The sequence below is a fragment of the Gekko japonicus genome, unplaced genomic scaffold (genome assembly GCF_001447785.1).
Source record: "Gekko japonicus isolate JY-2015 unplaced genomic scaffold, Gekko_japonicus_V1.1 scaffold19, whole genome shotgun sequence".
NCBI lineage: Eukaryota > Metazoa > Chordata > Lepidosauria > Squamata > Gekkonidae > Gekko > Gekko japonicus.
In genome coordinates this window covers 2,828,543-2,846,193 of record NW_015164664.1, presented here as the reverse complement: position 1 = coordinate 2,846,193, position 17,651 = coordinate 2,828,543, and the positions used below count along the sequence as shown (strand labels likewise).

The window sequence follows — 17,651 nt, the reverse complement described above, 5'->3', positions numbered from 1 at the left end:
CGCTGGCGGGAGCCGCGGTCGCCCGGGCCGAGATTGGGGGGGCAAGGCGGGCGACAGAAGGCCGATGCCTCCGTCGCCCGGCCCTCTACAGAATCCACCCCCCAAACCTCCAGGTATTTCCCTCCTTAGAGCTGGCAACCCTACATTCCCCTCAGTGCCTGTTGGTAGGCAACTAAGCTTGGTCCTGTCACCTACTTTGGCCTTTGGGAGAAAACACATTGGGGCCAGTCCTGATAGGGTTGCCAACTCCAGATGGGAAATTCCTGGAGATTTGAGGGATGGAGCCTGAAGAGGGTGAGGTTTGAGGAGGGGTGGGACCTCAGACAGGTACACTGCCATAGACTCCACCCTCCAAACCAGTCAGTCCCACATAGGGAACCATTGTTGCCAATCTCCAGGTGAGGGCTGGAGAGCACTCAGAATTACAACTGCTCTGCAGAAGGGAGGGCAGAAGTCAGCTGAAGTCAAAGGGGCAGATAATGGTAGGTTGGTGGCTAGCTGGGAAGGAGATGGGGTTGCCAACTACATGCTGACAAATTCCTGGGGATTTGAGGGGTGGAGCCTGGAGAGGGTGGGGTTTGCAGAGGGGTGGGACCTCAGACAGGTAGAATGCCATAGACTCCACCCTCCAAACCAGCCATTTTGTCCTGGGTAACAATTGCTGCCAATCTCCAGGTGAGGGCTACAGATTACTCACAATTACAACTGCTCTTCAGGTAGCAGAGATCAGTTCCTCTGGAGAAAACAGTGGACTCTGTCATTATACCCTGCTGAGGTCACCACAGCAAATTGACACTGTTTGCCCAAAGCCAGAGCACTCCCCCAGAGCCTCTTTCTAGATCCCGTTGTATTGCTTTCACAACGGGCTTTACTGCTAGTTCAGTATAACATAGGTGCTCTCCACAATAACTAACAAGGGAACAGATGATGTCATCAGGACAGTATCCTTAGTGGCCACAGCTCCACGCAGTACCACCATTTTTGCACTCACGGCGAGTTGGTAATAAGGGCTAGGACAGATAGTGATAGTCGTAGACAGATGGTAACAGTCGTGGCAGCTCCTACTCAAACTCTCCTAATGGAGAATCTCTCCTTCTTCTTGACCCCTAGAAAGGAAGTCACCTGAAACAAACGACCAATCTGTATCACAGTAGAAAGCTACTTTTCCCGGGCTAATTCCCCCTTGGCTCAGTGCCAGGTATCCCTTCCAGGTCCGTCTAAACAATAGCAATACTAGGCAAACAAGTTAACCCTATAATGACTGAATTGTCAGAGCTTGTAAACACATACATTTCCAACACTTTGACCCTCAGAAGCTCATACCATAAAACTCTTGTTGGTCTCTAAGGGGCTCCAGTTAAACTCCAGAATCTAATTGTTCTACGCAGGGGTCATTTCGTAGAAAAAGAGGTGCAGGAGCTCATTAGCCTAACTCATTAGCATAACTTATTTGCATATGCCACACCCCGACATCACCGGAAGTGTGTCCAACCCCCCCCCCTCAGGCTCCCCTGGACTGTTTTGGGTTGCTAGCTATTGGGGGGGGGGGAATGGGCAGATCTGTCCCACAGAGGACGGAGAGCTTGTACCTGAATAAAACTTGGTCTTAAAGGTGCCACTGGGCTGTTTTGGACCGGGGGGCCAGGGGGAGCTCTGCAACTTACCTGGCTGATTCTTGCTCTGACTGAGGGCTGCTGGGAACAGGGGTGGGGCTTGTTGCATGTGCCCGCCCCCTGGGCTCTTTACTGCCGGAGCTCCACTCCTGTGCACTCCTGCAGGAAATGACCCCTGGTTCTATGAGAGACCAACATGTTCTGAAACTGTCTGCTGTATCGCGTCCCCCCTCGGTGGTCTTTTATCTAAACTGAAGTGGCACATTAGATAAGTCTTTTTAAAACCCTGATAGGACTTAAACAGTTGTGTGTCCAATTTCTGCTTGAGAAATGGCTCATCGGTACGATTTGTCCCACATGACTCTTACTGGGGAACCTGACTCCAGGCCTCCCAGGTAGCTGGACCTGCCTCTAATGCTAAGGAGAGCGAAACAAAGCGGACTGCCATGAAAATCAGACAGTGGCTATGTCTTGGTAGCAGCCAGGCTTTTTGTAACACAGAATCCTGCTCTATATCACTCCATGCCAAGCATTCAATCAAGTGGGAGTCTAGAGTTTCCCACCTCCAGGTGGGGGCTGGAAATCTCCCGGAATCACAAGTCCTCTCCAGTCAATAGAGCTCAGTTCCCCTGGAGAAAATGGCTGCTCTGAAGGGTGGACTCTGAGGCATCGTACATTGATGAGGTCTTGCCACTCCCCAAACCACACCCTCCCCAGGCTCCACCACCACCACCCAAAAAAACGGTGTTTCACAGCTCAGAGCTGGCAACCCTCGGTGGGACTGGGTTTTTACCTGGTATTTTCAGGCTGGCTGGAGTGTGCTTCAGAGCATGTGCCAAATGCCCTCCTAGCCGGCTCTGAGTTGGGAAATGCATGGAGATTTGGGGGTGGAGCCTGGGTAGGGTTGCCAAGTCCTCACCTGTAAGAGCGGGAGAGTCCAGTCTTGTTCCGGGAGCCCCCGGAAGTGATGCAATCACGTCGGGCACGTTGGGGGCGGGGCCACAATCATCCGAGGGAAAACCATAGAGTTTTCCCTTGGATGACTGTGGCCCCGCCCCCAACGTGCCCGACGTGATTGCATCACTTCCGGGTGACATGCTGACGCCGGGCATGTCGCGTGCTTTGGGGGTGGGGTTTCCCCCAGGGCCCGATCCACCAGCGGCAGGTAACGGGCTTCTCGGGCGGGGGTTTCCCCACCCCCGGGGGGGACTTAGCAAGCCAAAGCTTGGGGAGGGTGGGTTAGGAGGAAAGGAGGGAGCTCAGCAAGGCTGTGACGCCGTACAGGTCCGTTTCCCCCCTCTGAAGCAACCATTTTATTCAAGGGAACTGATCTCTGTAGTTTGGAGATCAGTTGTAATTGCAGGAGATCTCCAGGCTCCACCTGGAGGCTGGCAACCCTGTGACCTCCCTTGACTGAGGCTGAACATATTAAGAGACTCTGAGGGTGCGTTCAGACGTCCCGTTTGATCTGTTGTCATGACAGTTCAGCAACGGATTTTATATGCACGATCACACAGTCAACATCTGCCTCCCGTCCCCAGCCGTTGGGTTTCCAGCTCAAAACTGCTTTGTTACCAGGTCCCGAAGTGGTGTTTTCTCAGCTCTCCTGTTTAAAGCCGCATTTCCCCCCTGTGTGATCCCTCCTCCGGCGTCAAGCCACTTCCGGTTTAAACCCCTTCCCCGCTCGAAAGCTGCCTGAGGCTTCCGCTTTTCACCATTTTTTTAGCATTGGCGGTGCGCACATAGGCGGAGCTCCGCTGCCGTGTTTAGAAAACCGACATTTAAACGGTCACTTGTTTTAGAGTTTAGATGCGTTAGGGATCTCATGGAGGCCATTTTCAGGTCAAACGTTTAAAGGGAAGTCTTTTGTTGGAGGGGTTGGATTGATTAACCCTAGTGGTTCTGTGCATGCACCATGGTAGTTCCGCTTCCCCCCATTCTACAGATGAGTGCCTATGCGCATGCGCAAACTGAGGAAAAAACCTGCCGACACACACTCCCGCATGGTGAGGCAGGATAAGGGAGGTAAGTGTGATTGCGATTATCCAGACCAAATATAATCCGGTTACAACAGGTTACAACTATCATGGTGGGAAAGAAACCAGTTAAGTTCCAAATATGCTAAAGATAAACGGACTGGTTTCGTCTCTGGGAGATCGGAGTTAGATAAAATTCTTTTAGAAGATGTCAAGATGATAGATAAGATATACTCTTTTCTCCTAAAGCAAGAGATGCAAGATGAGGTTATGAAAGCAACTACGAAGCTATGGGGGGGGAAATTGGGCTATGAGATTGATATATTGAAGTGTGAGAAGATATGGGGAAACACAAGATGGCTAAAAGCAGTGGCACTAAAAGAAAACGTTTTTAAAGTGGTTCATCAGTGGCATATGCCACCTGAAAGGTTAGCCCGAATATATGCTGGTTTAGATGGCAAATGCTGGAAATTTAAGATACAGCTGGGCTCGTATTATCACGTCTGGTGGACATGTAATTAGGTGAAACAATACTGGAAGGAGGTGCAAACGATGCTAATGCAAATAACTAAAAAACAAATCCCGTTAGACCCTGAAGTGTTCCTTTTAAATATATTTCCCGATAAATGGAAGGAAAAAGAAAAATATATAATTTTGCATATATTAACAGCAGTGAGAGTTTTACTCGCAAAGTGTTGGAAGAGTGAACAGGTACCAAGCAAAGGGGAGTTGATAAGTAAAATAATTGATGTAGCAGAAATGGACAACTTAACACAAAAAGTGAATGGGAACATGAATACAGTATTTCAGAATGTTTGGTCACAAGTCTATAAATGGCTGGAACAAAATTGATGATATAACCAGAAGATCTATGACGGGGAAAGAAGGAGGAGATCTGACTTTGTTGTGATGGGTTTTATGTTTTGTTGGTCTCTCATGTTTGTCATATGTTGGGTGGGTTCGGTGGTGGGGTGTGGATGGTGTTATGTATAAAATGTGGATGGTGTTATGTATAAAATTCTGTGGAAAACAATTAAAAATACTATAAAAAAAAAAAAGAACCGGAGCAGTTTAACCCGCTCTCAGCACGCCGTCTGACTGCATCCTGAGTGACTCAGACTGAAGGGCATATTAAGAGACTCTGAACCTTCTTCCCATGGGAGATTTGCCTTGCTATCCTTCTACTGGTGACTGGTACCCAGTTAGGGTTGCCACCCTCCAGGAGATGGCTGGGATCTTCTGGAATTACAACTGGTCTCCAGGAGACAGAGGTCAGCTCATCTGGAGGAAACGGCCCCTTTGGAAGGTGGACTCTATGGCATTAGACCCCATTGAAGTCCCTCCTCTCCCCAAACCCCACCCTCCTCAGGTGACACACACATACACCCAGGTCCTCCAAGTATTTCCAACCTGGAGCTGGCAACCAGTGTTCCTTCTAAGCTGAGTTAGTGTGAGCTAGCTCACAGTTTTTTAGCCTCCGGCTCATACATTTTTGTCTCAGCTCAGGAAGGAGGGCTCCAGACTAAACTAATGTATGCAGCAGCCAAATCGCTCGCTCACAACTTTAATGCCAGCAGCTCACAAAGTAGAATTTTTGCTCACAAGACACAACAGCTTAGAGGGAACATTGCTGGCAACCCTTCAGTCAGTAAAGATGGTGCTTTCCAGGAGATCCTTTGACGGGTAAACAGGTTTTTCTGTTCCTTTTTTTTTTTTTTTACTTGATTGTTGACGTAAGTTTCCTCGGGGATTCAGTGAAGGCCATGGCAATCTCTCAGCTAGAATCTACTACAGTTCCAGCCTGACCAGCAGCTTTGTGGTTGTGTGGGGAAGGAAACACTGACCCATCTATACCCAGCTCCTGGTTTAAGAGTATTTTGGGATATGTCTGCTCAGTTCAAGTCCAGGAGCCCTTTAGAAACCAACAAGATTTCCCAGGTAGAAGCTTCCTCAGATGTGCCCCTGGGCTCAAGTCTAGCTATTCGACTGCTGACCAACACGGCTTCCCTCTGAAATCATCTTCTTGGAATATATCTATGTAGGTCAACTATGACCTAGAGTTATTTTATTACTGAATATTTTCTTGGACCGTATCCTTGAGTACACAGCAAAAAGTTTCTCTTTTTTTAATATTAACATTTTTTTATTTTAACATTCAACAAACATAATCAACACAATTGAATACCACATTTTTTTTGTCAGCCAACACGGTGTTTTACCACAGCTCAGAAACACCTTTTTTCCGTGTGCTGGAGGTGTCGTTTGTTCCCTTAGTCATTGTTCCCTTTCTCCCTTCTCCTCAGACTCGGGATGCCAACCGGATGGGTAACAGCTTTGAGGCTAAGCAAAACTCCAGGATGGCGCGGAACCTAGCCCACTCTGCACTTGGCATTGGGATTGCATTGCTTATTGCGATCATTCTTGTGATTGTGGCGGGCTCTATGCCTTAGTAACTCTGAGGACACACGGAAAATATTTGTCCGCTAAATTACCTCCCCCTCTGTCTTCTATTTAATTCAAAATGTGTTTGTTTTTTAAAGAAATCTGTTCTGAGCCTACACTGATGCTTCCTCCATTTGCCCACTTAGCATATTTACAACACCTGGAAGTTCATCCTGCATATCAAGGGGGCATCCATAGATGCTATCCGCTCTGGAGAAGCAATCAAGCGCCGCCAAATTCTTTGATCCCTCTCTGGGAGAGCTATTAATCATTTGTCCAGGTTTCTGGGAACTGCTTCCTGTAAGCATATCAACACTATCATTTTTGGGTATAAAACTAGTTCCAACCTAGCAGTTCGAAAGCAAGAAATTGCAAGTAGATAAATAGGTACCACTTCGGTGGGAAGGTAACAGCGTTATGTGTGCCTTGGTGTTTAGTCATGCCGGCCACATGACCACGGAAACGTCTTCGGATAGCGCTGGCTCTTTGGCTTTGAAACGGAGATGAGGACCGCAACCCTAGAGTCGGATTCGACTGGCTTTCGAGCAAGGGGACCTTTACCTTTACCTTTTTACCAGCACATTGCCCATTGCAGTGCATGAATATTGAAGCTTCAATATTGGTAAATATCACCCATTAGAAATGCCCTCTTATCCCTTTTATCTCCCTCTTAGTGGTCTGTGTGATTTTTTCAGTGCACTTGTAGGTATGTTTGACATTTTATTACTTTAGCTTACTCTATTTTCAATAAAATCCTTACCAGTTGAATACCAGCCTGGTTTATCTAAGCTTTCTCTTGGGGAACGACCTTGGTATACAAAGGTGCTGATCCTAAGTTACCCCCTCTTGCTTATCGAAATTCAATTAAATATTAGACCATTCTGGGACTGACTTTTAAATTTAAGGATAAAAGGGAAAAAATTGACTCTATCTTTAAGGCTCAAGACTTCTTTAAAAGGCACGCCAGTAAAGAAGAAGCAGCAGCTCTGGCCAAATGGATGTCAACACTAAGCGTGGATGACAGCAGCTCAGAAGGAGAGGTGAAGGACGAGGATGCTGAAGGAGCGGCGGGAAAATACAAACTGAGAGAAAGAGGAAAAGACCCCAAAGTGTAAAAACTCTCGATTTTTCTTTTTAATTATCGGATTGTACTCTGGAAGAAGGCCCTCTCAGAAGGACATTACTAACAAATTAAGTACCTTGTTTTACACTAATTAGAAGAACAGAAAGATGTCTGACGATAGAGACTATGGATTGCGTGCTTTGAGTACTAACAGACTAACTAAACTAATACCATTAACACCACTCACTCTTTTCTTTATCCCTCTATATACCCACCTTTTTTTCCTGAATTTAAAAGAAATATCTCTCCTTTTTAGGAGAGGGAATAAATCTTATTTTAAAAAAAAGATCTAAAACATCCTTTGAATTATTGTTCTCTGGTAATGTCAAAGGTGCTATTGCATTGTTGCATTCTTGGCTACTTAATATGGACAGTAGGCCATTAAGCAATACTAGAAAAAAGAGAAAGGATTTGCAAATTACATCACAGAAGAGGAATGGGGTTTGGCTTTGGGAAAGAGCTGTTCCTAGACTAGACTAGAAATCATGTATAAATTTCTTCTCCAATTGTACTTAACTCCTCATAAATTAGCCCTTATATATAGTACAACAGAGGATAAGAGCAGGAGATGTAATCATTCCTCTGCAGATGTGCTCCATATTTTCTGGTCTTGCTTAAGATTCAAACATTTTGGAAGACTGTGGTAAATTATATTAATGAAATGCTGGGTAGGGAAACAACTTTTGAATCAAAATTAATTCTGTTTTTTTTTTTTTTAGAGGTTATAAAGATGATTCGGATTCAGAATTAGTACTAAGTTTATAGCAGCTAGGATGGTTATTGCAATAAACTGGAAAAAGCCAGAATCACCAACTATCAGTGAGTGGTTTCACAAGAGTTGGCTTATTGCACTATTATCTAAATTAACATACTATCTAAGAGCTAGTAGTAGTAACTCTATGGAACTTGATTTATTTACTAAATATTGGATATTATTCATTTCTTTTTGGAATGAAAAAATATATACCAATTTGCTTATTACGATTTCTTGTAAAAGTACTGGGGAATTTGGTTTGTGTATATATGTATATGTTAGAGTATATATACTGAGTACATGTTTGCATTGAAATAATAATAATTTAAAAAACAACTATTTGCTTGCCTGACAGAAGCCTACCAAAAGCTATTGTCTATATATGGAATGGCAGCCAGGCTTAATGGCAAAGTCCTGATATCCACAGAGAGGGGCAGTTATCAGAAGATGTGGTCAGAGGGGGCCACTTTGGAATATATGCCTTTAAGCTACAGTTCATTCCTTTAAGCTACAGTTCATTGGTATATTAACACATGATTACCCTATTTGGTCTAAATTTACAAGTACCACAAATACCAAAGACAAGGCAGCTGCAGTTATTCTGTAGTCTGCATTTGCACTCTGAAATTGTCACTCATAAAAAAGGAAACCCTGATCTTAAAGCCTTGACATACAGGTTTGGAGGTTATAAGAGCTGTAAAACTCAAGGAAGGGAATCCTGTTTTATGCAGGAAGTCCTATCTTCCTGTTCAGCAGTACGTTGCCTTATGCAGTGGTATCACAAAAAATGTGTGTGGGACTTCTTGGTCCTGCTTGGAAAACCCCCACCTTTGATCACTGTGTAAGAAGGCAGAGGATGTCAGTTACTTGGGGAGGCTGCATCTGATGTAGGAACAAAATGTCTTCAGGTATTGTCTTCCGTTCAACAACTGTCTATTGCCTGTTCGACAAGTATTGTAAGAAGACATCATTCAAAATTATACGAAAAGCAATTCATGTAGAAGTCAAGGATTAAAATCTCTTCTGGACTTTGACTTCTTTGCCGCCCCCCGCCGCCCCAATCAGTGGGCACTTTAGATAGAACATTTTAAAGAAACTTTCCAACCATATGGGTTAAGAAAATTTTAGTAACAAGAAAGCACGGCATCTTTGCAAGCTGTGCCAAGCATCTCACAAGGCCACCTGTACAGCTCTGGCCTGAAGGGCTTTGCATGGAAGAACAGAGACAGTGCCAAGCTATAAAGTGACACAGTGGCAAGCAGTAAGCAGCGCTGAAAAAAAAGCAGCTGAACTGAAAAACTCATACTGACTGTAGATGGAATTGCCTAATCCCTCTGATCCATCTAGCCCAGAATGGTCTATTCTGATTGACAGCTGCTTCTCTAAAGTCTCTGGCAGAACAGGGTTTTCTGTACTGAGGATGGAATATAGGACCTGAAAACACCCTACCTGCCTGCTCTCTCTACAGCTGACCCTCTGCTTTAGTACTTACCTGTATGACTTTTAATTGCTGTGGTGTTAATGTTAGAAGATTCTGATTAGGAATCTGCCCAGGAATCTGCCCTGGGACTGTCTGTGCCTGAGACACCATTGGCTGCGGTGGAAGCTGAGACAGCTGAGCTTGTGCCACTTGCTGCTGCTGCTGCTGTGGCTGCTGCTGTTGCATCTGCTGCTGCATTGCCTGCTGCTGCTGCTGCTGTTGTTGCTGCTGCTGCTGCTGCTGTTGTTGTTGTTGTTGCTGGGCCTGCATAGCCTGGGCTGCCTGCTGGTGTATCTGCTGCATTTGAGCAAGTCGCTGTAGTTGATGCTGCTGCTGCATCTAGAAACCGGAATATTTGAAGGACACAAGTTTCAAGAGTCACATCCATCTCTCTAACCTGTTCACCAGGGGTCCTGAAATTGTAAAACAGTTCAGGTTTCATTATCACAGCTATGTAAAACTGCATCTTTTTAGGATTTTTTTCTTATTTAAAGCTCTCTATATGTGATAACATATATGCTGACGTAACAAAACCTGTGTTTCTGTTCTATGATGGTGTTTCCTTTCTTTGTGGAGAAACCATTTGAAAACATTAATGATCCAGTATGATGGTGTTTTCTTTCTTTGTTCTGTCTGTTCTGCCCCCTCTCCGTCTGTTCTGCCCCCTCTTCCTAAAATATCTTAGGAAGGCAGAGAGAGTGTCCAACTCAAGTGGAATTCATGCAAACACACAATTAAAAGATCACACATTCTTCTTTAAAGGACAGCAAATTCTGGTGGCACATTCTCCTTATTTTAATTCTTCCCTCTTGTTCCTAAATCAGGTTTGCTAGTGAAATGATTAACAGCTTTATGTTCCACATCATTTTCTTCCTCCCTTCCAGAAAGCAAGCTTAGGACTACGTTCACCAGGAAAGCTGGTGGTTTATTATGATTCTGCCTACAAAAGAGATTTGATTACATACACTTGAGAAAGGAGCTGGGAAACTATAAGTCCGTTAGCAGAAAACTTGTTCCAGGTAAAACAGTGGAAAGCACATTATTAAAGACACACATAGAAGAACAAGGTTTGTTGAGCAAGAATTGGCATGGCTTCAAGAAAATGAATTCTTGTCTCAACAATCTTTTGGAGTTCTTCAACAGTGTAAACATTCAGGGAAGGATGAATTTAAACTTAAGCTATATTTGAGACTTCCAAAAAGTTTGACAAAATCCTTCAGTAGAGGTTCCTTAGTAGACTTAGCAGTAATACGGTAAGATAACAGGTCTTATAATAGATTAATAACTGGTTTCAAAAAGCAAAGGATATGGCTAAATGGACAGCATTTGCTATAGAAAGAAATGAGCTGAGGATCTCAAAGGATCTTTATGGGACCAGTGCTCTTTGGACAAACATTATTCAGGATGGTAAAAACACACAGGGACTGCAAAGAGTTCTAAGGGGATATTTCCAAATTTCCAGTGTTTACAGGGAACATACCATGCAATAGCAGTTAGGGAAATAAAGGGGAGGGTTAACTGCCTTCTGGCTCAGTTTGTGGTCTATGTGGAAGCATCTGGCTGGCCACTATGGGAAACTGAAGGAGATGGACCATCATGATTAATCCAGCAGGTCTCTGATGGGGTTATTTAGTTCTGTATGTCTCACTATCCCTGGAGAACAGAAGTGGCACAAATACCTGGATGATGCCTCATACAACTGCACTGCAGGTTTGGAGTCTGAGCTGCAACTCACAAGAACCTCAGACCCCTCAAAATACCTCCCCTTGCTTACTGCTCTTCCATTACCTGCTGTTGGCTTTGCTGCTGCAACTGTATTTTCAGCAAGTGCTGCTGTTGCTGCTGCTGCTGCTGCTGGACGGCTTGCATTTGGTGCTGCTGTACCATTGCTGCAGCCTGCTGCTGCTGAGCCTGGAACTGCTGCTGCAGTGCATTCTGCTGGGCCTGGAACTGCTGTTGCTGCTGCTGCTGCTGCAAAGCTTGCTGCTGCTGCTGCTGCTGCTGGACTGGGAACTGCTGCTGTGCCATCTGTTGGAGCTGAAGCTGAGCTGAAGATACAAAAGGTAGGAAGACTTGAGTAGCAAGATCAAGGGACTCCACTGCAGGACAGCCAGCTCAGACGTCTTCCGCTTACATTTAAATGCCTGCACCTATCAAGCCAATCACATATTAGCCTGCTTTGCGTTCCTACATTAGATGCAATTTTGCATTAGCAAGAATTTAAGGACCCCAAGGTGAGAACAAAAGCAAAAAAAACCTTCTGGGTGAGCCATTCACAGTGGTGACACGCACATACCCTGCTTAATTATAGCACAGGACACACACACACACACACAAAGGAAGGCCATTGGCTTCACACCCTTAACTGAGGTGTTAAGTGGTAAAAAATTCTCTCAACATCGGTTACATTTTCCTAGCTGATTGTAAAACAGTTCAGGTTTCATTATCACAGCTATGTAAAACTGCATCTTTTTAGGATTTTTTTCTTATTTAAAGCTCTGTATATGTGATAACATATATGCTGACGTAACAAAACCTGTGTTTCTGTTCTATGATGGTGTTTCCTTTCTTTGTTGAGAAACCATTTGAAAACATTAACACATAATTAATGATATCTAATTTGTATGAAGTGCCTAATTTTCATCATGCCTTTTCTGGTCTACATAGCGCTCTAAAATTGAATGAAATAATGATGAAGACTTCCTCATGGTCCATCCCTAGAGCAGTGGAACTCAATTTATGTGTTAGGTGCCTAAATTGGATTGCGGAGCCCCACTACTAGGTCACTAGTCCCTCTAGAGCTGTTCAAAACACCAGTTTGAAGTTTCTATGTATATACAAGGGGAAAACATGGAGCTGTGTTACTACATGTTATGTACTAACATAAAAAATGGCATTTTATGTGACTTTTCATGCTTCTACTTGCAAAGGGCCCAGCATATGCTAGAACAGATTTGTCAAGGAGGGTCTGTGTCTCAATGGCAGAGCAGCTGCTTGGCACACAGGAGGTCCCAGGTTCAATCCCTGGCATCTCCAGTTAAAAGGATCAGGTGGTTGGGGATGTGAGAGACCTTAACACAAGATCCTGGAGAGGCACTGCCAGTCTGAATAGACGGCACCAATCTTGATGGACCAATGGTCTGATTCAGTATACGGCAGTATCATGTGTTCATGTGTGTTCAAAACAATATACTTGTATGAGAATAATGGTTTCCCAAAATTTCAAGCTAATAATCTTATTGCAATGCTTGTCTACCTCTTGGTGTATATATGCATGCTACACACATTCTTGTATGTAATACAAAATTATTTTAATAGAAAAATGGCTTAAGGTCTGCTAATACTTTGTTCTGCAGCTGTGCAGAGCTCATAACCATAATGGTCACTGCTATGTTCCCCAAGTGGAACCGTGAAGCAGTCCCTGGCCATTTCCAAATTCAGGCACAACATGGAATGGCACAGCTGGCCACCCAGAACTTGTGCTAGATCTTTTGCGACAGAGAAGGGGTTCCCAGCTATAAGAGGGGTCAATGGGGCACCCCTACCATATAAGGATGCTTTTTACCAGGCAACATGGCAAATGGAGAGAAAGTAATGATGAGTGGAATCTACGTGTCACAAAAGAATCTCAGACTTTACCACAGGACAGTATTACAGTGGAGGTTGAAGAGCACAAAGAACATGCCATCCACAACTGCCAACCCTTTATAAATGCAAGACAGCAGCCTCAATGGTAGCAATGATCTGGCAGCAATCAATATTGGATCCCAAGATTTGGTCTTGATACAAGAACCACCCTGGATTGGCAGGCAGCAGGGAGTCACAGAGCGTCAGAATGTACCACACCAGAACAATAAGAAATGGGTAACATCCCTATAGTCACCAAGGAAGTAGCAGCTGCCAGCTCTTGGCACTTAAGCCAGGAATTTTACATGTTTTGGGACGTCCCAGGGCAGCCTCAAGGTGCTGCTTTTCTGTGTATGAAAGGCGTTCTATGCTGCACTGTATCTGGAAGGTGCCAGTGCTGCTTGCATAACTGTTGCTAAGGACAGGGTGATAAATAATCTATGCACAACACATTAAAATGCCATATTTCCATTAGGTTACAGGGGGAAATATGCACATATAAACTGACACAGCATGGCAAGTGCCCCAACTGAAGTCCAGTCTCGACGTCCAAATGACAACCTGTTGAACATTACATCCCTGCTATGTTGTTGTCCCTTCCTCCACCACCACTTTGGGACCACTGGTGTTACTGGTCAACAGATAAATGAAGTCCAATTTCTGAAAATATTTATACCTGTACCAATTAAATTTATTGGAGAAATGGTCACCCTTTCTAGATTATGCAATGGAATCCAAATCACCTATACTATCTATTCCTAACTGATATAAATGTATAGCATTACTTTAATAACTCTGTATACCAGATTTAAGAATGAAGAATTTCAATAGATTTTATTGTTACCAATTTTTATATTTTTAGAGCAAATGCCCTGTGCTTCGTTAATGTTGTGAATTCTGAAATGTTCTTTTGTATTGCATTGCATTAAAAATTACAATAAAGAGTTAAAAAAACCAACAACAACAGAAGAAACTGAAGGGCAGCACAGCCAATCACCACCTCACCTGCTGTACCCAGTATGTGAGGAATGTACGATGGCCAGAGCCATCATATGCTGGCCATATTCACCTGTGCATTGTGGGAGACCCGCGGCCCACAGGCCAGGAAGAGAGCAAAACATGAAGCCCTCCTCAGAGGTAAGGGAAGCAGAAATGAAGGAGCGTCACACCAGCCAGACCACATTTACAAAGCTCCCTGGGCCTTGACAGAACTCAGAGAGTTGTGGGTAGCTTAGAGGCTACTAATTGTAAAGAGAAAGGGCCCGGGAAAGACAAGGCAAGAGATCACACCTATAAAGGCGGCAGGCAAGAAAGTTGTTCCCCAGAGTTTACTATCACAGAAACTGTACATGTTGATGGCCACGTAGGCATGAATTAAGTAGTTGCTAAAAGACTTCAGCACAAACAAATTAATAACCTAGCATGTCAGAGACAAAAATGTCTTTCCCCAAACCTTGTAGCAAACACTACCATGCAGTTCACATGTTGAGTGAAGCAACAAATTTGCTGCAGCGCAGGCTTTATCTCTTCATTTTTTGTCAAAGAGAAAAAATGTTCTGTTCACATGCTTAAAACACAAGTCTTCCCAAGTGGTGCCTCAACACAGAAAGCTACTTAGAAAACATGAAATGGAGAGCCAGATTGAGGAGCCCACATAGTGTCATACCCCATAACCTCAATTTTAGGTTCTGTTGCCACTGCACCATCTTTTCCACTACAGTAGGAGTGGCCAAACTGTGGCTCGGGACATTTTCACACATGTTGTGTGGCTCCCGGCAGGGAAGCGAAGGGGAGGCATGGTCCCCCCCCCCCCTCTATTTGCTTTCTTTGGTTCCCTCTCTCTCTCTCTGTACCTTTTTCATTCTTTCTTTCCACCCCCCCCCCTCTTTCTCTCTGACAAATAAATATCATTAGCAAACAAATAAATATCATTGGACAAATAAATATCAGTATCAATATATGTTTTTACCCCTTTTTTATTTTTATTTTTGGCAGTCTCATTTAATATTAATAAAAAGCAAATTTGCATATTTTAAAATAAAAACCTGTGTGTAATATTTGTTCATGTCTTATGGCTCTCACACATCTGATATTTATGAGGCTCTTACATTGAGCAAGTTTGGCCACCCCTGCACTGCAGCAAGTACTTGCAGAGAAACACTAATCACCAATGCCCTGCCATTCACTGTTTCTTAGATCCCAGCCATAATGTACAACTTATAACTGCAAGAGAAATAAAATCAGTAGTCCGCTTTCTCTTTCACAAGAGGGCACATAACATTGCCTCTAATTCCCGCGTTTAGACAGCTGATCCTAAAATGACCCATTCAGAACGATCTGAAAGGTCGATCACTGCATTATGCTTCAGAACAGTGGTCTTCAACCTGTAAGCCAGGACCCTCAAGGTAGGTCATGGAGCACAACCTGTTGGCTCATGGGCCCCCTTGTCTTCTTTTTTTCCCTTTCTTTCCAGTTATATGGAAGGACCTGCTGCCAGTACACATGGGTGTTCTTTATATGCATGCAGACAGAAGCAGCAAGATGGTGAAACGAGGCTGCTATACAACCATGAAGATTTTTAGCACAGACAAGTTCAGAGACACTAGTGCCTCACCTTCTTGTCACAGGACTGATGTCATGTGACCCCCACCCCACCCTGAGCAAGCATTCTAAAGACTTACTTTGTTGGGTAGCCGTAGGCATGCCTGGAATGCCATGTGTGGCTATCCCAGCTGTTCCAGGAGGCTGCTGCTGCCCTGGGAGGCTTATCTGCTGCCCCATTGGACCAAGTCCACTCATGCCACCCATGGGTGCTCCCTGAGGGCGTGAAGTCATTCCCATGCCTGCTGTTCCTGCAGGTGGCCCACCTGTTAGATTCTGTAGTGCATTCATAGGATCTGTGGAGAAGAACAAGACCTCTCAGAGAAGACACACATGCACTTGCCCACTGTGATGCTCCAAGAAAATCCGGCCTTGCTGAATTTTTATTTATTTATTTATTCACATTTATAGCCCGCCCTTCCCAGAGGCGGGCTCAGGGCGGGTAACAACACATCATTTATACAAAATATATTAGTTAATACAATAAAATTCAAATTTAAAAAATCATCATAAATATTAAAATGGTCACAGCTGATAACAAAGAAATTTTCTGGTTGTGGGAGGTTCCTGGCCATAGCTAGTAGTGGTTAACAGAGTGACAAACACCTCAGGGAGGTCTTCTACTGCATTCTTGCTCAGCTGAATGAAAAATACAACATAAGCTTGGGAGACTAAGGATGCTGATCACCCTTAAGCTACAAGTGCAAATAAATGACTAAGCAACCACAACACAAGTGCAAATTTCTTTACTCCCCTGCTACCTTAAAACCATTTGAGGCACCTTGACGGCCTAAAAGAAACTATATTTATTTGTTGGTTTAACTATCAGGTTCCTTATAAACGATTATTTCTTGCTAGTGACAACTTACCAGGAGTCTGTTTTCAGCTTGCACTATTCTGTGACCCCTCGCTTCTACCAGGACTACCAAAAGCTATCAAGAACCTCCAAAGAAAGTATCCCAAGTCTGATTCAAGAGAACCAACACAGGGACAACTAAGAGAGCAAAGCAGAGCCTGGGTCAAAAAGTAGCTTCCAACAAAATGTGATTAATAATAAATAAATAAAATCCACAAGGACAGGAGCAGAGATGCTTCTCTTTAAAGAGACAGACATTTCTTGGGGGCCTAACAATTCCCACTTGCTCCGTAAGTAGAGGATGTGCACATTTGTCCAACACCAGAAGAAAATCTCAGGGAAGCCACAAAGAGAGCCATCCACTGAAAAGCCAAGGGGGGCTAGCTGAACCCAGCCAGGACACTGAGGAGCCAAAAGCTCTCCATTCCTTGAGGCTGCACAGATAAGACTACTCACACACATTCCCTAGCAAATTCTCATGAAACAAATGAACACAAAAAATTGGAAAAAAAAGATGAAGGACTCATTCTTACCAGAGGCCTGGGTCTTCTTGTTATCTAGGAAAATTTAAAAAAACAGTAGAATACATTTTGGTGAATGAAGAACTGTGCTTGCTTAGGTCAAGAGAGCAGATGTTTTGGGAAACATAAATAAATTATATACAAGGCAGTAGTGCAAGTAAATCAGATGCATTTACCATTGGATAGGAATACTATTTATTTACATTACTTAGTCTCTCTTTCTCACTGAAACTCAAGGTAGATTACATAGAGTGAGCAAGCAGCCGAATGGTTACAGCAGAGCTGTCTGAGATTAAATCCAACGTACCTGAGTCGTGGTGGTTTGGGATTGGGAATCCGGCTCCCAACTCTTGGTGGGGCACCATTCATGCCACCGCCAAGGGTGAGGAGCCTTGGGGTGATACTGGATGCCTCACTTTCGATGGGAGGCCCAGGTCACCACTGTTGCCAGGTTGGCCTTTTATCACCTTCAGCTGGTCAGGCAACTGGTTCCCTATCTCACCTCCCGCGATTTAGCTACAGTGATCCACGCAATGGTCACTTCCAGGCTGGATTACTGTAACTCACTCAATGCGGAGCTGCCCTTGAACCTGACCTGGAAACTGCAGCTAGTGCAGAATGTGGCGGTGTGCCTGCTGACGGCGATGTCTGTGTGGGC

General features: G+C 44.2%; 1 protein-coding gene across 1 annotated transcript in view; it reads left to right on the top strand.

Moving 5' to 3' along the window:
• Positions 1–6,360, top strand: part of LOC107108560 (proline-rich transmembrane protein 1-like) — an 11,163-nt gene extending 4,803 nt beyond the window's left edge. The window contains exon 2 of the mRNA XM_015409007.1: positions 5,893–6,360. Within this exon, the coding sequence (XP_015264493.1) occupies positions 5,893–6,039 (147 nt within the window). The 3' untranslated portion in view covers positions 6,040–6,360. The remainder of the gene's footprint in view (positions 1–5,892) is intronic.
• Positions 6,361–17,651: the final 11,291 nt, after the last annotated feature.